At 43.5% G+C, this 24,111-nt stretch overlaps 1 protein-coding gene across 1 annotated transcript in view; it reads right to left on the bottom strand.

The window, feature by feature from the left end:
- Positions 1–809: 809 nt before the first annotated feature.
- SEMA3B (semaphorin 3B) overlaps positions 810–24,111 on the bottom strand; it is a 51,410-nt gene continuing 28,108 nt past the window's right edge. The window contains exons 5-18 of the mRNA XM_007438841.4: positions 18,822–18,941; positions 18,590–18,683; positions 18,136–18,255; positions 16,636–16,781; positions 16,117–16,231; positions 14,936–15,005; positions 14,032–14,176; positions 13,424–13,643; positions 12,107–12,198; positions 10,441–10,482; positions 9,652–9,809; positions 9,288–9,343; positions 5,257–5,396; positions 810–3,916 (exon numbers count right to left, since the gene is read on the bottom strand). Coding sequence (XP_007438903.1) covers positions 3,452–3,916; positions 5,257–5,396; positions 9,288–9,343; positions 9,652–9,809; positions 10,441–10,482; positions 12,107–12,198; positions 13,424–13,643; positions 14,032–14,176; positions 14,936–15,005; positions 16,117–16,231; positions 16,636–16,781; positions 18,136–18,255; positions 18,590–18,683; positions 18,822–18,941 — 1,983 coding nt within the window. The 3' untranslated portion in view covers positions 810–3,451. The remainder of the gene's footprint in view (positions 3,917–5,256; positions 5,397–9,287; positions 9,344–9,651; positions 9,810–10,440; positions 10,483–12,106; positions 12,199–13,423; positions 13,644–14,031; positions 14,177–14,935; positions 15,006–16,116; positions 16,232–16,635; positions 16,782–18,135; positions 18,256–18,589; positions 18,684–18,821; positions 18,942–24,111) is intronic.

Genomic DNA, 24,111 nt, shown 5'->3' with positions numbered 1-24,111 from the left:
CATTATGTGAGTGCATGGATGTTTGGCATATATGGGTCAGGTTTTCTTGACTGGATCAGATTCCTTCCACCATTTCCATTAAAAAACAAAAACAAAAAGTGCAAATGGCAAAGTATACATTTCTGCATTCTTCACAATTGGCTTGGTATGTGTAGACTATGTACAAAACACAGGAGGCTGATATTAGATATGATGCTCTGTGATATTATAGATTCACCTGATCTCATCAGACTCTCCATTTCAATTCATAGTGGTAGGAGAAAGAATGAAACATATAAGGAATATGAAACATTCCTCATAAAACTACTGTGATTATATTGTGGAAAGTCTTAATTCCTTGATTATGTTTATCTCTCGGGCTCCAGCTGTGCCCACTCAGGTATCTTTGATATCACTTGGAGAAAACATATCATGCAATAAATGTGGGACTACATTTGATCAAACCAGTCACTGAATCGAACTTCAAATATGCTGTTAGTCAGTGTTCTCTAACATGGCAGAGTGTGGGTGTACTGGGAAGATCTTGTCACACACACCTCCTTCGTCTGACACCTCCTCACTGCTCCCTGGTCTAGTTTCCATTGCCTGGCGATGCCACCACATTCTGCCTGGTGTCTGGATCTGACCTCCGTATTTAGAGCTGTGCCCAAAGGCATTTCAAAATCCCTCCCAAATTATGGGACAAATTATCCCGATGATTTCTCAAGGATAGCAGGGGCAATGGCACTGCTACAGGAAAAGCCCCCGGGACATCTTCTCTTGCAATTTAGTTGAAATATGAAAAGTTACCAGGGTTGCAGAACTCTGGAGAGATCATGGTTGTACAATAAAAAACAGGACATTCATGAACAGGTTTTGGACACTTTAAAAACACACATTCTACCCAGGAGAATTTCTCTTTTCCCCTTTAAAAAGATGAAATAACAACTTATTTTATAAAATTGAATGAGAACTGGTAAGGGAAAAAAACCAATGTATTTTGAAATGGAAAGTGATCTTTTTTCTGGAGAACTATTCCAGAAACTTAGTTTTCTCCTCCTAAGGGCACAAGGACTGACAGAGTTTTGAAACATATTTTTTCCCTCTCTCCGTCTATTCATCCATCTACCCAGCCACCTCAGTCACTAACATAATTCTTCTAGGGTTAATGTACTTCAGTGTCCAAGACTGGCATTGTTCTGAAGATGATCCAGGGGACAGGAGGACTAAGGGAGATCTTTTCCCCATATCACTAAGACGACTATATTTCTGAGTTCTCCATTGTGTTTGACATCAGCAGTGAGAAACTGCAGTTATACAAATTTAAGAAGTCCTATTTGCAGTTTATGTCTCATCATTTAACTCCAGATAATTTGTACAATGGTTTACTTCATTGCAAAACATTTTTTTTTTAAATTAGAACTGTGTAAGAGAGAAAGAGAAAACCCAAAGCACAGCAATTTGTAGAATATCTGAGATTTGTTCCAACTTCCAAATATTTTATGTACAACATTTTTTCAGACTACAAAAGTGAATGGAAATGCTTTGAGACACAGCAGCAGAAGTCTCTCAAAAGGAATAAAAGGCAAAGAATATTATAAAAAACCCTCCTACTGTCTCTGGACTCATTAAGGCTTCAGATGGCCTGATCATCTCAAACCTTTCTCACTTGCAGGACAATTTAGGGGCAGCTCACATCCAAGAATGTAAAATTGAGAAGCTGGCTTTAGAAATGTGCATTTCCATTGTTACATACCTACAATGCAGATTTAATGCCTACTTATTAGTTCTGCTGTATCTCCAGATTGCAGTCCAATCAAACATCATGTCACTCTCAAGTCAGTCCCACATCTTCCTTGGGATTGTCCATTCCAGCCTCAATTAGATTAAGTAGGGCTAGCCATAACTTTTGCTGGTATACACCAGAGAAACTGCTTATACACCTTGCATGTCTGTCTGTCTGTCCATTATCTAGCATCTATCTATCTAAATTTATTGACCACCCAACTCCAGTGGACTTGGAATATTACCGACTTGGTCCTCAGATCATAGCCCATTCCAGCTTGCTATCACTTTCAAGTCAATACCTGCATCTTAAAGCTTGCTTTTCCACAGAATAACAAACAAAAGGATGATCAGGGCTTTTCTGAAAGGCAGATTATTCCATCTAAGCAATAGGCTGAGAATAGTATGGTCTTTCTGAGTGCCACAGAAATTGCTCCAAAACTGAGGCTTGAAAGTGAGCCAAATGGGCTCTTGGTGGCACTAGCCTTTTTCAGGATTACATCTGAGATTTGGTGGCTGGCAGCTCGGGTCCCCAACCAGATTTACATAGGAATCAAATGTTGGTTGATGCTAATCTCTCTAGCAGGAACAATGGGAGACATACAGTTCAAAGCAGGGGCAGATGTTTTCTTCACATACCAATATGATCACAACCTTAAACAATTTCCAGTATCTACATGTTCTCCAGAAGTCCCATAACTGTGGCTCATAGCAGGAATCTTCTGGACTGCTCTTTCCCTGGAATGGGTTTCAGGCTAGCAAAAAACCCTCTGGGGCCCTGACTAAATGAGAGGGGGCAATTTCTGCTGCTTGGTTCCTCTACTTTTGCATCTCCATCATCACAACTTGAAATATCTTCTCATACAAACTTACACCCAGAAAATTTCAGTCAGAAATGAACTCCAAGTCCTCTGGGCAACAACAGCCCCGTTCCTTCCATTAGAGGCTAAATCTTGATGGCCACCCAGAGGTGGACTACATTCATCAGTAAACAGTCTGTTAATAAATACATCAGTGGTTGTGTTGTGTTTCTGGAGGTGGAACACACTATGGCTACTTAAGCACACAAGGCAGTTATGCTTGGATAAGGAAGGGAGAGGAAAGAGGGTCAACATCCTGCTCCAAGATTTAGACAGAATACATTGTGAGAGGCATCCAAGTGCTGTCCTTGTCAGGGGATGACAGAATATCAGTGGAAGCTCCAGAGATATAGAGCACCAGAAGTCCTTAGGTAGCAGTTTGGCAGCCACTGGATCCTTGCAGAAAAGAATTGTATTTCCCAGTGAATTCTGCCTATTTTCCTTCTCACTGGTCAGGGATGTTCAGGATGTGGCCTCTGGTGCATTTGGTCCTTGGAGGCTGGTATCCTCATCTTTGGTTGTGTATTATGAACAGGCCAGGAGTGCAGAGCCTCCCCTGTTCTTACTCAGGTTCTGTGGCTCTCTGTCAAGATTTTGAGGAGTAGCAGCTATGCTATGACACCAACATTACTATTTCCCCTACAAACTACACAAGAAGCAGCACCCAGGAGTATGGGGCTGGTGTGGAAGGATGTTCTTTCCACCCAACTACAGAAGCCATAAAAGATCCTGCTCTTTCTCTCCTACCACCCCTATTCCCATACCCCCACCCTGATTCCCTGGCCCTTCCCAGCACAGAGATTGGTATAAGTGCGCCCCTCTACAGGTCACCAGACATCTGTGCTCCGAGGAGCCCTTTCTGCGCGAGGCACTTCATGTGTTCTTCGGCTGCGGGGTTTCCGCTTTTCCTCCAGATGTTTCCACTTCTGACTTTTAGACTTGATGCTAAATAAAGGGGGCAATGGAGGGGGCTTTTTCTTGGGCTGGTGGCTCTTGTGGCTCCATAATTGCTCGCACACCTGGTCCATGGTGCTGAGATTGGGATGATCCACCAACTGTAAGAAATCTTGATACCAAAGTTTGCGATGGAAGGGTTGTGTGGATTCCTCTTCCCAAGAGAGGGAGAGAGAGTCAGCCTGCTGTGCATTGATCACTTCAAGCTGGAGGTGCAGCAGACTCTGGGTAAACCCATGCTCTGTTGCATGACAATAATACAAGCCAGCATCTTTGTGCTGTACATTGCGCAACAGGATTCCCCGCTCCATCCTGATGACCCGATCATCCAGCAATACCTGGAGGTTAATGAAATACAGACAAATGAAACTGGCATTAACAATCCAGAAATCAGAGGAACTCTATGCCTCACTATGAAATTGTCTTATTACTGAAATCTGCAGGAAAGATCCTTTAAGGACATTGGTACTTAGGGAACATGCTTGTCAGAGAGAGAGAAAAGCATTTTCTTTAATGTTGCTCCAAAATTGTGGAATGGATTCCTTTCAGTAATGCAATTGCCCCCATTCACTTCACTTCTAGAAAAGCTGATGATATGCCTCCTAATTTATAGTGTTCAATGTTTTAATGTTTTAATTAATGATTTCAGGGGGCTTTATTATGGTATTGTTCAATTTTAGATTTGTTATGCCTTGGGTTGTTTTTTTTTTTTTTTTAGCAAAAACAGTAGTTAGAATTATGTGTATTAATACCAACATCAATTCTGCTGGTAACCACTTACATATGAGACGAGGGTTGGAGTCTGAACTAAAAGAGGGAAACCATCAGATGATAGGAGATGCACAAGGAGATAGGGGTATAAGCCTTGTGATCCATACATTACAAGAATGGTGTTAACCAAAATAGAGGCAGGGAAAGTGCCTTGAAGATGAATGGGGACAGGAAAGGAATATGTATTTATGAGGCTAAAGCATACCATGAACTTAGTCTCACTCAATTTTGTTAGCCTTGTTTCACATTTGTTCAGACAAAGGTGGGATCACCACTAGCATTCATGTGCAATTCAAGATGTTAACTGTCACCTTTAAAGCTCTATATGGCTGAGGCCCTGGGTATCTCTTAGTTGGTCTGCTTTGGGTTGATTCCATCCATCTGGTAAGATCAGGTAGAGAAGGCTTGCTGAGGATCCCCCCATGAAAGGAATGACATCTGCAGGGACCCCATAGCTGAGCCTTCATGGCCCTCTTTTTATGGAACAGCTTGCCCTTGGATATCTAGACCATTCCTTCCTTGTTATTTTCTCCAAAAACTATAAACCATGACTTGCTAGGAAGGCTTTGGGGAATGAATATAGACTACACTACCCTGGAAGTGTGGTACAGCAAGTTGAGGGGCAAGTTTTTACTGGAGCATTTTTAATTGTTTCCCTCTTGTTTCTCTCTGTATGGCCTTGTGGTTAGCTATTCAGTCATTATGATTGGAGTGGCATACAAATTGGAATGCATGAATCAATGATTGAATAAATAAAATACACTATAACTTATAGCGTTTTATAGAGTATCCAAAAATAAGTAATGAGGACAGCCTCTATATTGCTTCAATGATGGCTGGTTGATGCCATGAGTATACTGTAAGTCGCTAGTAGAAAAATGTGTGCACCCAGCAGTTAGGGTTGTACCTCCTTCTGGGGGTCACTGCTAGTCTTCTGGTATGTCCACACAACTTTGGCTTGCAGTGATTTAGGTAGACACTCTAGAAAAGTGCTGCTGCCTTCCACGCCATACAGCTTCTTTTCTGGCACAGTCGTTTTCTGAGGATCTGTATAACATCAGAAAGAGATAACACAAGGAATGAAAACCAAACATGACCATCAGTTAAATGATGAGGAGCACATATGCACATGGGTCCAGTCCAAAGGCAAAGCCAAGCATCAGGAAGAAGCATCAGATCATAGCCTGAAATCAATGAGAAAAGGGAATGGTTCCTGAAAGCCATATGTGGGTCCAGAAAGAAATTTACCCATGCAGACTCCATGGGAATTGTGAATGAATGAAACTATTTCTGCCTAGAAATAGTGAAAGATAGGAATAAAATGGGCATTTAAATGACTTGAAAGGATGGTTTCTGATGAGACATCCTATCAACCCTTTGCCGTATTTTTTCTTTTGCTTTGGGTTTTTCAAGAATAGGGAAGATACTCGATTTGGGCAGGAGTTAGGAAAATGGTCTAAGTAAAATTGAGGATCCTATCCTTGATTTCATACCTTGTAGGCTTGGTAGATGTCTACAATTCTCTTTGGGTTGTTTATTTATTCCCCTCTCATTTTTTTCATGTGAATGTTGGATTGTGTGTGGAGCAGAGAGGCAAGATAGAAAAGAATGGAATCAAGAACCACCCCAGTTCATGGGATGATTAGTTACAAATGGTGAGGGATTAGGAGGAGAAACTATCCCTGGACTAAAGGACATAGATTGTTGTGGGGCATCACACCGTCTGGTCCCTCCTCTTTCTATCAGATACCTGATGGCATAGCTTCAGATTTTGATAATGGGCGGAGAGAGAGTCAGGTGGGGATTTGCTGTGTTCCACGGGAATATTATCTCACTCGCCAAAAGAACGGTTTGTACTGAGGCAAGTTACAAGGGCCATAACTTGGAGTTAATTCAACAAAACAGACTTGGGATACTGTTGGTGTCTTTTCCACTCTGCTGCCAAACACCCAAGATTCTTGAAACATCGGTGTTGTGTTAACAGTGATCCTGGGGATTTCAACACTCATTCTGAAATTGTCTTATAATTCCAGTCCAGAATTTCATAGCCTTCATCACTACCATGTACCATTGGACCCCATGATCATGGTTAGGCTGCAATCTAATAACATCACTGCCTTCCTGCAGGGATGGGGAGTCAGTTAAAATGATCCTCCCACTTAGAGTTATGGAATTGGATGGATTCTTTAGAGGAATTTCTATAAGCCAGAGTCCAGTGATCCTTTGTCCTATAGAATGAGGAATTTCTATAAGCCAGAGTCCAGTGGACCATTGTCCTATGGAATGTGGAAAGAGAACGGGCCATTGATACTCTCTGGCACTGTGGAAACCTAGCCTCAGCCTGGCTTTCTTGGGACTTATGTGCAATAGAAAAAGCTTGAGTCAGCTAGAATAGAGGTGATGAAGGGCTCACTGGACAGCCAACCATTGAGGCATTTAATAATTTGTATTTGTGGTGAAGGCTGCAAAGATGGCTTCCTTTGCTGCTTCCACTACACTTTCAACTACTGACCACATTTCACCTCCTTAACTTTTCAAGATAAGGCAAGGTTGGATAGATGCTGATCTAAGTAGGTGTATGTGAACTAGACACAATTATATACTGATATCTGCTGTTTTCTGAATATTTGCAGTTTGCAACTTTCAAAAGGACACAAATATTCATATACTATATTAGAGGAAAGTGCAAATAAGATCAATCACTTGCAAAAATGTATTCATTGGAAGAATGGTACATAAATATACATGTAAATTTCTTGGGGGGAAAAAGCAAATAAATGCAGAAATAGTTGGGAAAAGGAATCAGTGGAGTTAAATTTCCTCCTTGCTCACAGCTGTAATGGAATACATCAAGAACTTTAGCACTCTTCTGATTCATGCATTGAAATTTGTACTTCGAGTATGAAAAGCAGAATATATGTGCATGGAACAGTAAATATATATACAGTCAGGTCCAGAAATATTGGGACATCGACACAATTCTAACATCTTTGGCTCTATACACCACCACAATGTATTTGGAATGAAACAAACACAATGTGCTTTAACTGCAGACTGTCAGCTTTAATTTGAGGGTATGTACATCCAACTCAGGTGAACGGTGTAGGAATTACAACAGTTTGCATATGTGCCTCCCACTTGTTAAGGGACCAAAAGTAATGGGACAGAATAATAATCATAAATCAAACTTTCCCTTTTTAATACTTGGTTGCAAATCCGTTGCAGTCAATCACAGCCTGAAGCCTGGAACGCATAGACATCACCAAGATGCTGGGTTTCATCCCTGGTGATGCTCTGCCAGGCCTCTACTGCAACTGTCTTCAGTTCCTGCTTGTTCTTGGGGCATTTTCCCTTCAGTTTTGTCTTCAGCAAGTGAAATGCATGCTCAATGGGATTCAGGTCAGGTGATTGACTTGGCCATTGCATAACATTCCACTTCTGTCCCTTCAAAACCTCTTTGGTTGCTTTTGCAGTATGCTTTGGGTCATTGTCCATCTGTACTGTGAAGCGCCGTCCAATGAGTTCTGCAGCATTTGGCTGAATGTGAGCAGATAATATTGCCCAAAACACTGCAGAATTCATCCTGCTGCTTTTGTCAGCAGTCACATCATCAATAAATACAAGAGAACCAGTTCCATTGGCAGCCATACATGCCCACGCCATGACACTACCACCACCATGCTTCACTGATGAGGTGGTATGCTTAGGATCATGAGCAGTTTCTTTCCTTCTCCATACTCTTCTCTTCCCATCACTCTGGTACAAGTTGATCTTGGTCTCATCTGTCCATAGGATGTTGTTCCAGAACTGTGAAGGCTTTTAGATGTCGTTTGGCAAACTCTAATCTGGCCTTCCTGTTTTTGAGGCTCACCAGTGGTTTACATCGTGTGGTGAACCCTCTGTATTCACTCTGGTGAAGTCTTCTTTTGATTGTTGACTTTGACACACATACACCTACCTCCTGGAGAGTGTTCTTGATCTGGCCAACTGTTGTGAAGGGTGTTTTCTTCACCAGGGAAAGGATTCTTCGGTCATCCACCACAGTTGTTTTCCGTTGTCTCCCGGGTCTTTTGGTGTTGCTGAGCTCACCGGTGCGTTCCTTCTTTTTGAGAATGTTCCAAAGAGTTGTTTTGGCCACGCCTAATGTTCTTGCTATCTCTCTGATGGGTTTGTTTTGTTTCTTCAGCCTAATCATGGCTTGCTTCACTGATAGTGACAGCTCTTTGGATCTCACCTTGAGAGTTGACAGCAACAGATTCCAAATGCAAATAGCACACTTGAAATGAACTCTGGGCCTTTTATCTGCACATTGTAATTGGGGTACTGAGGGAATATCACACACCTGGCCATGGAACAGCTGGGAAGCCAATTGTCCCATTACTTTTGGTCCCTTAACAAGTGGGAGGCACATATGCAAACTGTTGTAATTCCTACACCGTTCACCTGAGTTGGATGTACATACCCTCAAATTAAAGCTGACAGTCTGCAGTTAAGGCACATTGTGTTTGTTTCATTCCAAATCCATTGTGGTGGTGTATAGAGCCAAAGATGTTAGAATTGTGTCGATGTCCCAATATTTCTGGACCTGACTGTATATTGCACTGGAAAGAAGGGTGTTTTATTATTTATTGATAGCTGAATGCAAATGACACAAAGGCTAGCTACATATAATATGCTAAATCAGTGTTTCTCAACTTTAGCAACTTTAAGATGTGTGGACTTCAACTCCCAGAATTCCCTAGCCAGCATGGGTCACTAAAACATATAACTGTTATGCTGAATCAAAGAGCCCATATATATTATGGCTTCATGTGATGCCTTGGTTCTCATACCGTGTAAAGACATCTGGTTTCCCACAAGCCACTGGAGGAGAAAGGTCCCAAGCTTGTTTTGGCCTAGACTGATCTGTTGGGTGAGCAGATATTTAAGAGCACTCACCTCTAGAGCACAAGATAGTGGGATCTCCGTTCCTCACATCCTGGCGTCGGTATCGCCTGTTAGGAAAGAGTGTGCAAAGATTTGCCAAGTATGCTTCTGGGGTTGGGGCTGGAGCCTCAGGTCTGCATAACCATCAGCCATTGATTGCATGCAGGAGCCATGCAATTAGAATTGGCCTTCAGTTCCTGCCCCCAAGGTCACAGAGCCTAATCTATAGGCCAGTGTTTCTCAACCTTGGCAACTTTAAGACGTGTGGACTTCAACTCCCAGAATTCTGGCTGGGAATTCTGGGAGTTGAAGTCCACGTGTCTTAAAGTTGCCAAGGTTGAGAAACACTGGCCTACAGGCTGATCCCTGGCCATACCGCTTGGTATTCTGCAGGTATCGAGTGCAGGTAGTGCCATCCCAGGCACAGTAGGGGTCCCTCGCTAGGCAGCACTCCGCGCAAGCTTTGCCATACATCCCACAGCGGTGCAAGGGTAGCTGGGAAATGGAAGTTCTGGAGCCCAGATACAGCTGTTGCTGTTGGAAGACAAAACCACACAGTCTCCTTAGGGCTCACTAATACCTGGACAGAAAAGTTTTCCATAGAAAAATAACCTTCTGCTCCTAACAGCTTAGTGTTTGAGAAGCTGTATATAAGGCCTGACCTAGGCTTTCAGGCACCATTCTAATGAATGTATTAAGTAAGAGAAGAATAGATACAATCAGAACCTTCTCAATCACAAACGAGGTATCTAGCAGAGATCCATAAACTCTGTAGATGGAAAAGCATTCTTCTATTTGTTGGGAGGGAGAAACAAGAAATTAAGCAACTTCTGTCAAAACATGTAAATTTCACTCATTTTGTTCATGGACTTCTTGGGGGAAAACACACTTGAATGCAATACAATGTCCTGAAAGAGTTGGGAGAGCCCTATCATCATCATCATCATCATCATCATCATCATCATCATCATCATCCAAAAAAATATATATCTTGGATAATAGAGATGCATACATATAATCATCTCTACTCTGATCATCTTCTACTAACATTTCTCTCCCCACCTGTAATGATTTACATTATTTATGGAGCAATGCACTCAAAGAGATGTTTGCCTCTTGGTTCTAGCAAGATAGTTTCCCAAAGATTTTCTGTTGCACTACATACCCGCTTGGATGAGATCTGCATGCTAGTAATAGGAGAGGAGTCCTGTCAACGAGAAACAGAAATAATTATGATGGCACTGAACTGTTGATAAAAGACCTGCTACCTTCTCAAGAGGTGCTCCAGGCGACTGTAATGGGAAAAAGGAACAACCTTGAGGAACAAGAGGAAGAGCCGCAAGCAAGACAACGGTCAGATAAAAGAAATCTGAGTCCAGGGCAGAAATGTAAATTGAGAAAGTGTCTCAGATGGGACCCTCCCTAATTCTTAGGGAGATAAAGGGAGGGAGGGGGTAAACACATTCAGACTTGCAAAATTCTGTTATTGTAACCTTATAATAAAAGTAGTATTGTTCGATATGACTTTGGTTTCTTTGTCTGGTCTACCTTGAAGGGCTGATACTGCTTCAGGTGGAGCCTTGCACTATCCCAGCCTGAAGCAGGGAAGGTAGGAAACACCTAAGACAGCTAGGACAGCACCTGAATAGACACCCATAACCCAGTCAGTCTATATCCAGCCCAATCCTGACACTTGCGGTCCTGGTGGGTGGCGCATGATCACGCCAACTGGTGGGGTGTGCAGTGCTTTGAATTTCAGGGGGAAAAGAGGCTGCAGGCACGAGGATGTGGACATAACATCCGTCAATAAATCAGTTGTGTCTTTTCCCAAGATTGCTTGGCTCCCCTCTACAGTTGTAGCCCAGTCCTGGGGAAAGACCTATTTGGTTTAAGGAGCTGCACACAGGTGCTAACATGGGTCTTCCCAGGCACTCTGATTGATTATGTGCCATCAAGTCGTTTTTGACTCCTAGCAACCAGATAGATAGACAGACAGACATTCTGAAGCAACCTTCAAATCCAATGCACTGCACAACCTACCTAACCAAAAGTCACCCTGGGGAATAGAGTCCTGACTCCCTTGCTCTAGGACAGTGTTTCTCAACCCTGGCCGCTTGAAGATGTGTGGACTTCAACTCCCAGAATTCCCCAGCCGGCATGGCTGGCTGGGGAATTCTGGGAGTTGAAGTCCACACATCTTCAAGCGGCCAAGGTTGAGAAACATGTTCTAGGAAGCGCCCAGTAACCAATGAGGCCTAGTGAGGGTAAATTACTTCACTAACCTGTCTCCCTATGGGTAGGATGATAGCAGGTGGCATGGCTGCTGGGCTGCTGCAGCCCATGCTTGTTTCAGAAGTGGATTCTGTCCTGTCAGGCCTTGGCCCTGAGGGAGAGGCTTGCTTTCTCACCCATTCTTTCGCTCCAGCCCTTTTTCTTGGAGGATTAACACCACAAAACAAGGCACTTGACTGGGTTTGGTATTCCCAGGACACAGCCGACTTAGGTTTAACCTAACTGAGATGGTTTTAGGTTAAATTTAATCTCTAGGAGGTCAAATGACTGGAGCAACATTTTTGGTGTTCTGACAACATATTAATATTTTTCATTGGTCCAGTTAAGTATGGTGGGGGAACCAGCTACCGAACCACAAACCAGCTAATGATATTTTAGCCTAGCTTCCCAGAGCACCTAACCAGTTGGGCTAATGCTATCAACCATGAGAGAAGCATCTATGGTAAGTGTATTATGCGAACAAAGACTATAATATTGTTTTAAAAGTCAGCTATTCTTGCCTCAGGCCAAACTACCTTTCTCCAGTTGTTCAAACTCACCTTGAACACCTGCAGTTCCTCCAGCAGCAATTCCTCCATGTTTTGCCATGAGTCCTTGGGCACAGAGACGACCTTCAGGACTGTGCCAATGTCTGCCAGGCAAAGGGAAAGTGTAACCATTTTGCACAAAAAGAGGTTATAGGCAGGTGGGTTGGCTGAACTACAGTCCTGCTTTTCCTCTATACCCAAGAGAATACATGAAAGTGTCAAGCCATGCAAATCAGTTTACACACAACATACAAACATGTTGGCTGAGGATGATAGGAACTGTTGTCCAGCATCGATGGAGTGCATCTGATTGGGAAGGCTATTTTAGTTACTACTTTCAAGGTTCTTGATTTCAATATCTCTTGATTTACTAAAATCAGAGCCATGGAATCAAAGAACCAGTAAGAAGTTGGACCAATGGCCCAGGACATGAACGGGTATGATGCAGGAGGTCAGGAACATATTTCCTGTAGCAGTTGCAAATAAAAATGCTATTGCGGGTATTAAAGGTCCCACTTTGATCAAGATTGCAGTGCTGATGATATATGTGTTCCTCTATGCTATATTTTTCACCCCCAAGTACTTTTCCCAACTTCTTTCCCTCCCAATGCCTGGAACTTGAGTTCATACAGTTCCTAGCTGGTAAGGATTTGGTTCCCATCCTTATTATACCATGGAGACTGAACATAATTCTGTGCTTCATTTCTACTAGAATAATGGGATGGTCACCTACTGTATCTCTGAGACACAAATAAATGTATGTTTCCTAAAACAGGTGCTGGGGTCTTGGTTGTTTATGACTGGTTCAAATTAATGTATCATACATATGCAAATATATAGTGTTGAAAGAAAACACAGTGGGAAAAGCAAAGAAGCTGCAGGCAATGGCAGAGGAAAGAGGAAAGTCAGGGCTTAAGATGGCCTTTGGACAGGATGCAAGGAGCTGTGTTTCAAAAGAGGATGGAACCAAGAAAGTGAGGCAGATGTGGTCAGGATAAAAAAACAACGTATTATTTTATCTTAACAACATTCAGTTCATTAAAACAGCCACTAGGAATTCTCTGCATGTATTTAAGGACTTCTTCCTTCTAACATACTAAAATTACAACTTAGGGGCAACTTGTGATTGGTTATGCCTCTCTGTTCTATATTTGGTTCTGCTACAAAAAATAAGCCTCCTCAAAGTTGTGAGCCAAATCTGAAGAAGGACACAAAACCTTTCACCTTTGAACAAGGGGCATCCTCTGGCATGCAGTTTTGGGGATCAGATAGAAACTTGGCCGTGTACCTGTACACTTTCTCATCAGAAGAGGAGGGATGCAGATATACCTGTGCCAATGAAGAGGACGTCATAGTGACCATCGGTGGCTGCCACTCGGTCCACTGCGATGCGAGTGAAGATGTGGTCCACATTGGTTTGCAGGAAGACAGGTCTTTGGCCATGGGGCAGCACTGGATTATGCATTAATGGGTGGTTACGGGCAAATTGGATCACATCATCAGGGTAATCCTTGGTGGAACTAAAAGTGCCAAAGGTTTTGCTGGGACACTGGAAAGTCAGAGAGAAGGGAGGTGAAGACAGGCAATGCCCCCAAGTGTTGAAAAATGGTCTACCCATAAATACTTCCTACCACAGCCCTCCATTTTTCCCACTTTGCTTTCCTTCTATAATTTGCTTTCCTTCTATTTCAGTCATATCTCACAATAACTTCCCCTTTTGCAGAGCTGGTGCCCTTCTCTTCTGATCTCCTTCTTCACTGTTTACCCAAAAACCTAGAATCTCCTGGAACAGAAGCAAAACCCTGCAAGTACAAAGCCCTCTCCTTCCTGGGCATAAGTTAGATAAATGTTAATCAATAATCGTCCCAATCTCTAGACATTTCATGGACAGAAACACTTTTCTTCATATTTCAAGATCTCAGGTCCAATATACATACCGTTCCTGGGCGAGGATAAGGGACACGGCCTTGATAGGAAACCCACTGATAGTTAGGACCCTCCTTGTGAGCAAAAGGACCAAGGAAAGCTCTGCGGATGTCGTTCATGTGATACATGCAGACAGCAGAACCTTTGAAAACTGTGCTGTAATCAGAATAAAAAGCATTACAGGAAGGGTAAAGAAATGAAGCTGGGAAGGTAGGTGCCTTGCTTTGGCACCTGGTCATGCTGATTACAGATCCTGCCTGACTTCCATGCATCTTTCCCTGTTTAACAGTTTTGTCAGGTTTTTTTTTTCTTTTTTCTGGTAAGAAAAGAAATTTTAAAAAGCAATGGGAAAACATGGGAGGGTTACAAATGGAAGATTATGTCAAACCCTGCAAGGTAGTTGCAGGATAAAAGCCTTGTCTAGAAGCATTCCATGTCTGGCAGAACAGGCCTTTTTTGGGGTCAGCTGATGCATTCTGGTGAGCAAAGATGCAGGAATCCTGGGCTGTCAGGACAGTGTAGCAGCATTGGGCAGAAAATAGATCAGAATCCACCACTAAATTTCAGCCTGATTTATGATAGATCAGCAAAGATTTATTGATTGATTTCATTTCATTTCATTTCATTTGCAGGCTGCCCAGCTCCAAAATCACTAGGTGGCTTACATTGACTCCCAGATTCTCCCTCACTTAAAATTAGGCTATTGAACTGAAGAAAGCAAGGGCTAGCCAGGATGAGCATGTGCAGAAATGGCAGAAAACACATTCCTTGACACAATGTGTACTCAGAGGCATCCCTTTCGTCAGTTGCATCTTTTACCCCTGACTTTGGTTGACAGATTGAGGGTCATCGTGAAAAAGCAAGAAGCCTGAAGTCTGCCCACTGCTGATGTAAGGAAGACTCTTTTGTTTTTACCTGGAGGTGGTAAAAACTGCATATAACAATGGATTACGCTTATCCCTGGTTGGCAACAAGAAGACATCACCTGAGCAACAAGAATGGAAGAAATCATCAGCCTGCAGCTTGGCACATGATAAATGACAAATCACTTCTACCCAAAGGAGAGTATGACTTTCTTTCAACCCAGACATGAAAACACTCACCAAGGAAGGGAGAAATCAAGCCCCCATCCTTGTTCTCTGCTCTGTCCCTCTTGCTATTAGAACCTCCGCCAGCCTAGTGACCACTGCATGTATTTGGCAAAAAATCCCACAATTCCCAGCTATCACAGCCTAATTTCATGCTGCCTGAGGACAATGGGAATTATAGTCCAACTGTCTGGAGAGCTCCAAGTTGGAGAAGGCTGGACGAAAGAAGTTCCATTAAAAAAAAGAAGTTGCCAAAAATCAACTCTGGAGGAAGAGAAGAATACCAGATAGTAATATCTGAAAGCTGAAATTATGTGGTTTTACTGTTGTAATTCTGAGGATAAGGAGAACATTAAATTATATTAAAATTCAGAAAAGCCAGAATGCAAATGGGCATTTTTCAAGGGAAATAGGTTTTCTATTAAGTTTTGAGAGAAAACGTATCTGCATTTCAAAATATAATTGTTAACTTGTAAAGACCTTTTCTTTTAGTTCAGAAGTGGTTATACAATTGGAACTATAATAATGGTAATGGTAATAAGTTAAAAAAAAAAAGCCAAATCATTTGCTGGAAGTTTTCTTAAAACTTATTACCATTATTATATTATAGTTCCAATCATATTACCACTTCTGAACTAAGAGAAAAAAAAACATGTACAGTCATGCATATATTTCTGTTCTATGGACCATGTCGTCAGATGTGAAAGGAAAGATGGTCACCACCAAAGTCTGCACTCAGCTCTAACCTCCTAATATAACTGGGATAAGGCCTATTCTAAGATCAAGAATACCATATTTATAAATAAATCAAGCAAGCAAGCAAGCAAGCAGACAAGCAAGCTTTCAAGAATTGCTCTGTTGCCCTAGGAATGTGAGGCAGATGCATTATTCCTCCCCTGTCAGCTTCATTCCAACTTTGTTTCTGTTGTCCAATAGTCTAATGGCAGCCCCATCAACATTTTCCTCATTTAGCACCATCCCAACCCTCCACCAGGGGCAGTCACTCACGGAGGTGGTCAAAATGGGTGTCACTCCCATCACTGCCTGGTACTGCACACACCAGCCGGGCCTTCAGGAATGTTGTCCATTTATTCACCAGGCTTCTCTGCCCACCCATATCATTCTAAAGGGACAAGAAGAGACCTATCAGAAAGCTGGCTGGGGAGCACAGTGAATAATGCACATAGAGGCCAGCTGACTCAGGGATCTTCAAGGAGCTCAGAAGTCTTTAACGTAAAGGGGCTCAGTTGCACATACACATAGAACCTAGTGCACATCTAAGAATGGAGGTGGGAGGTTGAATTTTACTGCTTTCACAGCATTGCTGGGCTGGAATTCTTCAAGACCCTTCAACACCCAGTTGTTGCTGTAGAGCCCCTTGGAAACATCTGCTGTAGAGTAGGGACCCTCATCCTTTCAAAAAAGCCAGGGCCAACTCCCAGCCATCTATCTTCACCAGACTTTGTCCAACTCCCAAGTGTCCTGACCATCCTCATCTTGGGACTGGAGCCCATACAAAATTCTTACCCGGCAAATTTGCCCAATGCGTGCAAAGGTCTGCTTGTCCAGGCCTTGGGATCCCTCCACTGCTGTTTCCCGGAAGAAAAAGAAGATCTTATCATCATCAGGGTTCTCACTCTCTGGGATCCAGAAGACATCAATGAACTTGGGTTCTTGAGTCAAAGAAATGAAAGAGGATGTTAATACAGGACAAAACAATGCAGGTCATCCTTTTTAGGTTTAGAAATGGCTGCTTTGGAGAGGGGATAGTGAAGAAAGATAAGAAACAGGCAATTATGCACAGACAACTTGCTTTCTAGATCCCGGTTTTTCTTCTGCTTAAGATGAAACCTTAGCAGTGAGATATTTTTCCTGTGACATCTATGCCAAAGCTCCTTTTGGGGACAAATTAAGCATGACATGGGAGATCATCTCTCTTAAAATCAAGATGTCTCCTTCAAGTCAAGCCCAACTCCTGCTAACTTGATTGGCACACCTAGGTAGTTTTTATGGCAAGAATATGGAAGTGTCTTGTCATTGCCTTCTTCTGTTTTGTTTTGGTTTTTTTTGAGCCCAAGGATTCCCTGGCAGTCACCAGCCAGGTATTAATCAGACCTGACTCTCCTTCCCTTTCAAGATCAGCCAAAGTCAGCTACATCTTGAAGCACAGGGAACTGAACCTGAAGCCATTTGCAGGCAGACTTCATTTTGAGGCTACAGGCCTTCCTCATACAGGCGACAGAATTTCACTGGAACTTTGATTCTGGGGGACAGATTAACTCTACCTCTTACTTGTTTTGAGAAGTGTCCACAGGTGTGATTAAAAAAAAAGTCAAGATGGAGGCTATGACAGTGTGCCTGAAGGTCCACCTGTTTTTATGTGCAACACATAAAAAACAGGTGGTTCTTTGATTGCACTGCCATGGCCAACTTATTGACTTTTTTGACCAAACCCTGAGAACATCCCTGCTCATTTTCTTCATTAAATTCAACTGCTCTTTGCGGTCCTTGAAAAAAGAGATAAGAAAGCCAACTAGTTTGTTAAGAACATTTAGAAGAGAGAAAGATCACAGGAGTGCATTCCCCAACAGTTCTCCTTTGATGTGCTGGGACTTGAAATCCCAGAGTTGTCCAACCAGCGTAATCATCCAGATTGCTAATTTCCTGAACTTGGAAACAGCAATGTAGAACTGCTGATTAATGAATTAAACCAAACCAAACAGAAAACACACATCCTGCGGAGCATTCTAATGTTTTTCCTTCCACCTTCTCTTCCAGCTTAGCGTTCTGGCATCTCAGGCCATGGTAGTGACATGCTTTGGCCACTAGATGGCAGCTTCCACTCATAAGTTACTAAACAACAAGGGAGCAACTTGACTTGGAACAAGAGGGACAAGAATTGTAATAATGAACTCTGGATTCCCTGGCACTTTTAAGGCCATTTTTCTTTCACCCCTGTACTGTCCCTTTCCAGTACTGACTCCCTTCCCACACTGTAGGTGCCCTTCTCACAAACCCTGCACTGACCATTGAGCCATCGGGAATCATGCTGCTCTGTGCGGACAGAGGGCCTCGATCCCAGGCTGCGGAAGATGGTGAAGTCTCGGCCCATCAGATCAGTAGCCACACCAGAGTAAAGCTCTTCACCTGGCCAGCACAAAAGAAGAGAGGTTTCAAAAGCTTCCTGGCTTCCCATTCTCCACCCCCAGCCAGAAGGGATTGACGTCTCAGAGTATGTTCCAAATCTTCTTCCTCTGGTCCCCGAGAAAGACCCCAGGGCACCAGATGGGGAGAGGGCACTGCATCGGGAGCCTCGCTGAATGAGCCACCTCCCAGCAGCTGCATCCTCAGCGCAGAGTGTTCCCAGAGCAGGTGGAGGGAGGAAAGATGAGGGTTTCGAAGGATCCTACGTGAGATCTCATGTGGGTTTTGTTATCTTGGTTTGGGGACTAGGTCACTGTTTGAGGGCCTCTCCCCTTACCTGCAAGAACTGAGGCAGCCATGTGATTTGGGTCATAGGGGCTTTTGCCTTTGCCATCCTCCAGGCTCCTGAGGTCCAGCTTAAACACAGAGTCCTAGAGGAAGGAGCAGACATGTTCATCGAGACAACCTTGGAGCTTCTATGATTCTGCTGCCTTGGTTTTAGTCCCAGTAATCCTTCTTCTGAACCCCCAGACACATGTTCACTTTATGAACCTTTGTGCATCACTCACCTCCACACGTTGCCCCACTTCTACAAAGCCACAAATGGGGTGAAAAGCCCCAGTGCCACAGGCGTGCAGGTGTGTGCGGTTGTAGAGATGTAGGATCTTAACAAAATTCATACACTCGGCCTGAAAAGCAAGAGCAGAGCTTGTAACGGAGCAAGCCCAATAAATGTCTCTAACTAGAGAAAGCTGCTGAAACAGAAGGAAGGACATCAGCTGGAAGCTGGGAGGCAGCGGTCAAGCAACAGGAAAGCTTGCAGAAGGCAGAGATCATTTCTCCAACCTCCCATACAAACATTTCCTTCAGATGCATCTTCACTATTGCCAAAAAGAGTAGCTTGCACGCTGACAGAACTGGGAGTGGAGAAAAAAGAGTCCAGAGCAAGACGTGAAACCCGGTTTGCTGGCCACTAAGACTGGCATTTGCTGTCTCGGTGCATTCCTGACTTACGAACACCCTCCCCTGACATTGCTGGAGTGCCAGCACGTGTGGGAGCCTTTCTTCACTCTCACCAAATGAGACAGGACAGTGGTGCTGTGATGCCCGTGGCTCATTGGGACAACCGCACATCTTGCTGCCGGTTTCTCTCGACAGGGGTACTGCACAGAGCAGCGGTTCTGCAGCATGAACTTGACTCAACACCCCAGAGAGTCCAACAGATTTGGAGACTGGCAGGGGGAGATTTCGTGCCTGTCACCAGCAGACACAGAGAACCTTGTTCGACTGCCACGTGGTTTCCTCCCTGCAAAGCAGGGCTCCCCAGCGGCCCTTCCCCTCCAGGACCTGTCAGGAGATAAACTTCTGTCTGACGTAGTGTTGAGCAGGATTTACTCATTAAAAAGTGGCAGATTATTTAAATGTCTGGAATAACTCAGGCAGAAGGGCAGCCTCTCCTTCTTGAAGAATGGGCCATAAATACAAGCCGGGGGAAGTGACAAGGTTATGGTGGGGAAAGGAGAAGAGAGCCAGGCCCCAGCCAGCACCACCAGGCACTCAGGAACATGCCTGACAGCAGTGTTTCTCAACCTTGGCAACTTTAAGATGTGTGGACTTCAGCTCCCAGAATTCCCCAGCCAGCAAGGGAATAGCTGAGACTAAAACCAACCACTATTGAAGCCACCATCTTAAAGTTGCCAAGGTTGAGAAACACTGACGTACAGAATTGTCTCCCAGTAGTTCTTGAAAGCTAACAGAGAACAAGCCTATTGAAGCACTTCAGAAGTGCTGAAGAAAGTTGAATGGAACAGGCCAAAGGGAGCCACTTCACATGTGGCCATCAGTCAGTCAATCGCAAAGCAAACAAGCACAATGGCAAGAACTTGCAAGCAAAGATGAAGGGAAGCAGGGGAGGGGGCGGGGGAGGAGAGAAGAAGAGTCCCCATAATGTCAACATAATGCTCAGGGAAGGAGGGGATCAAAGCGGGGGCAGAGTTCATGCTGAAGCCCTACCACTGGCTCAGTAGCGCAGCTTTTGAAACAGACAAGCCTTAAAACCAGGAAAAAAGTCTTCAGAGAACGTGCATAAACAGGATGTGTTTATGACAGCATTTCATTTTCTCTCCCCCCCACCCCCCTTTGGCTTCTAGTGTTTCCCCTCTGACTTCAGAACCATGGGTCTTTCTCCCTCTTTCACACATAACTGCCTCCCAATACCCATCAATGGTCTGAATAAAAAAGGTTCCTCCCCCGCACCCCCATGTATGTTCTACAAGATTATAAAGAACACCTGCCATAAAAGAAATAATCAGAAATGATTAGCAGGCTACATAAATATGCTAAATATATAAATAAATAAAAAGGTATCACTGGTAAAAGAGGGCATCTGCACCGAGTTATCCTATAAAGGAAAGAAAGCTCTCATAATGGAAAGGTAGAACAGTGTCCAAGAAAGAGAAGGGTGGTATTTTTAAAATTCAGACTAATCCTGGGAACGTTTCTGCAGCTCATCATGTTACTGCAGTAATTGATCAGATGAAGAATAGTGGCTACTCTGGACATTCTATTGGCCAACATTATATAATTTATTTGACACTAGAGGAAACTTTTTTGGGCAATGATCACTGCTAGAAGTGGAGAAACTAACATATCTATATCTTTGTGTGTGTCTGTGTGTGTGCCTTTGAGTCAGTGTTGACTCCTGGCAACTGCCCAGACAAGTTCCTGCAGTTTTCTTGGCAAGATTTTTTGGAAGTGGTTTGCCACTGCCTACTTCCTAGGGCTGAGAGAGAGTGACTGGCCACTCAGCTGGCCATCATGCCTAAGGCAGGACTAGAACTCAGGGTCTCCTGGTTTCTAGCCTGGTGCCTTAACCACTACACCAAACTGGTTCTCATCTACATCTACATCTACACATAAGCTCCAGCAACTTAAAAAAAAAACAAAATAAGGAGGAGGAGGAGGAGGAGGAGGAGAAGGAGAAGGAGAAGGAGAAGGAGAAGGAGAAGGAGAAGGAGAAGGAGAAGGAGAAGGAGAAGGAGAAGGAGAAGGAGAAGGAGAAGGAGGAGAAAGCTCTAGGAAAGGGGAAAGAATTCCACTGTCAGTTTTCATGGAAGGATTTGACTTCAACTGCATCTAAACCTATGATAATTAGGATCACCCAATTCTTCTTCATTCCTTCTTCTTCCCTTCTGTAGATCCCTAATAACCTGCAGTTGTAATCTCAGTCCAAAGCTCCTATGCACCATTTTGCACTTATGTTTTTCTGTAGGCAAGTCATCCCCTTCTGGAAAAACCCTGGGGCTTCTCTCTGAGCCTTCTGTCTGAGGTTAAAGTTACTGACACTGACGCTTGTGAGCCAGCAGCCAAGGAAACTAAAATCCAAGAACAAAGACTCTGCTCAATGGACAGAAAATGGTTGGCCTCCCATGCCTAGCTGCTGGTAACAGGAAAGGGAAATGAGTCAGATGCAATGCTGACAGATCATTGCATTAGGCACGGGCCAAATGTTCCGGTCTTGCTGTCTCATCAGCTCTCTCAAAGACTGGACATGCACCAGTGAATTTCTCAGGAACTTTCCTCCTGGCCACATTACACCACCTGAAACATCACTCATATGACAATGGGGCAAATGGCCCTCAAGGCAAACAGCAGGTAGAACAAGGCTGGGAAACACATTTCCTTTATGCCACGCAAAATGAATTGGATCAGTTTGCAAGCTAAATCCAGACTGTAGCTCAACAGTAGACTATGCATGTAACAGGTGCAGCTCTCCAGAGTTTGACTTCCTCAGCCATTTGTTGAGCAAACTGGACCAATGTTCTAATACAAGCTGGCCATAATTGGGTGCACCAACTCCCATAGTAAAACCACATAGCATTAACTAACCGGCAGGGATATATATGATCTACTCAAGAGCAAGGCCGTGGCTGTTCTGAACACACTGTCACTCCCACTGCAAGATATATCCCAATACGTCAGTTCTGCTAGTTCTCAGCTCCACAGTTCTTCTCCTTACTTTCACTGAATGCTTCTAGACTTCTTTAATTGAAGCTAGTTGTTTAGTTCTAATTTATTTCCCTCTCTTAATTGATACTGATGTTCAAACTGAGAGCCATAGTCAGATCTTGTAGCTAATACTTTGGTGATGTTTAACCTAGTTTGTGATGTTAGCTTGTAGCACTGAATCCAAGCGAACTTCAATCATAAAGAAAGCTAAGCTTCAAAGAAATCAGGTCTTTTCTCTGTCCCATTCAAGACTGTTTCAGCACTTAGATTTTTATTCAGGGAAATAGCACTCATATTCCATAATTAAAGATATTGGAGATTGGGAGTTTTGCTCTATCGAGTGATAATTGTTCTGCTTCTGAATCATTCCCACAACAAAAGGGAGTAGCTCTGTGAGTTACTTCCATTCTAGAGAGATGTGAATCTCTCTAGAGATGTGTTCTCATGACAGAACGGGGGCGATCTGCTGTTTTGCTCTCAGCACAGAACTGGACTACTGTTTTTAATGGGGAGAAAACCAATTTGGTAGGATCTTCCCCTTTTTAATCTGATGTTTTAATACAGAGCCATCATTGATTAGGAAGCACACTTCTATGAACAGGACACAGCAGGGAAGTGTTTATCAAAAATGGTATGGCTGTCAGAACTTAAATGTAGTAATTATTACAAGGGATATGCTAGGAATCTCTCATTCTCTCTCTTTCTCTCTCTCTCTCTCTCTCACACACACACACACACACACACACACAGAAAGGGGGGGGGTCCCAACCATCTGTCCCACCTACTGCAGAGCAGATTTTGAGTAAACAGGTCTGAGGCTGTCACATCCTGTCATCACTTTTGAGTAGCCCAAGAAGACAAACAATCCCTTGCCCTTTTGCCATGATGGACCAAACAGACTGATTATGGAGAGCTGTTGACATGGGGGGGGGGGGGGAGGAGATCTGGATCCAGCATAGAAAGAAGCACCTCTCCTCTACCAATAGCAGTCTCATTTTTCTGGCCACCAGCTGCTTCCAGGCCCCTTTGCAAGCTCCTGGGCTCAGTGGAGCAGAAGAGCTGGTCTCTCCAGCAGGATTCACTGAGCTCCTATCTGGAATGAAACCTGTGGAAGACAAGTGCCTCATGGCTGCCCTATGTTTTCTGCTCTGCCAATGAATGAAGCAAGGGGAGGAGCAGAAAGAGATGTTCCTGCACAATCAGATTTCTCTGTTACGTTTTGGAGTGATGACATGGCAAATCATTTCACTTTTAAGCAGGAATAATATGACATGGGACAAAGTGACATGGGACAACCCTAATGCAGGCACCATGCCCAGCTGTCCTCCACTCTAACCTCCTCCTTGCTGGGATTTTGTTTCTAGGCCTGCTTCCTTGATGCAGAATGAAAGCTGTAACTCAATGACAGAGCACCACTTGGACCATACGCAAAAAGCCCTAGATTTAATCCCACTGGGAAGGACTGGAAAAGCCCTGTTTGAAACTCTGGAGACCTGTTGTCAGTGATTGTACTAAACTAAGTGGACCATATTCCTTCTTTGCTTTGTCCACAGTAAGACCACTGCAATTATACAACACATTAAATCCTAAACACAGGTTAGCAAAATACAGTTGCTCAGGTCACATAACATGACATGCACAAACAAATAAACCACATTATGACATAACAGGATGGCCTGCTTCCTACAGCATGCTAAGAGATGGCTGACTTTCCATAATATGTTAAACTACAAACTACCAAGCACTTTTAATTAGGCTAAGTGTATTACGAGAACCCAATGACTGTATTTTTGGTGCTTCACACATTCCTCTGGAGTCAATCTTGCTTAATCTTGCTGTTGCTCAACATGC

The sequence above is a fragment of the Python bivittatus genome, unplaced genomic scaffold, assembly GCF_059951505.1.
Source record: "Python bivittatus isolate LINGU-HERP-01145 unplaced genomic scaffold, Pbiv_v1 ctg000080_np1212, whole genome shotgun sequence".
NCBI lineage: Eukaryota > Metazoa > Chordata > Lepidosauria > Squamata > Pythonidae > Python > Python bivittatus.
The sequence above is the reverse complement of the archived record's forward strand: the minus strand, read 5'-3'. Positions and strand labels throughout refer to the sequence as shown.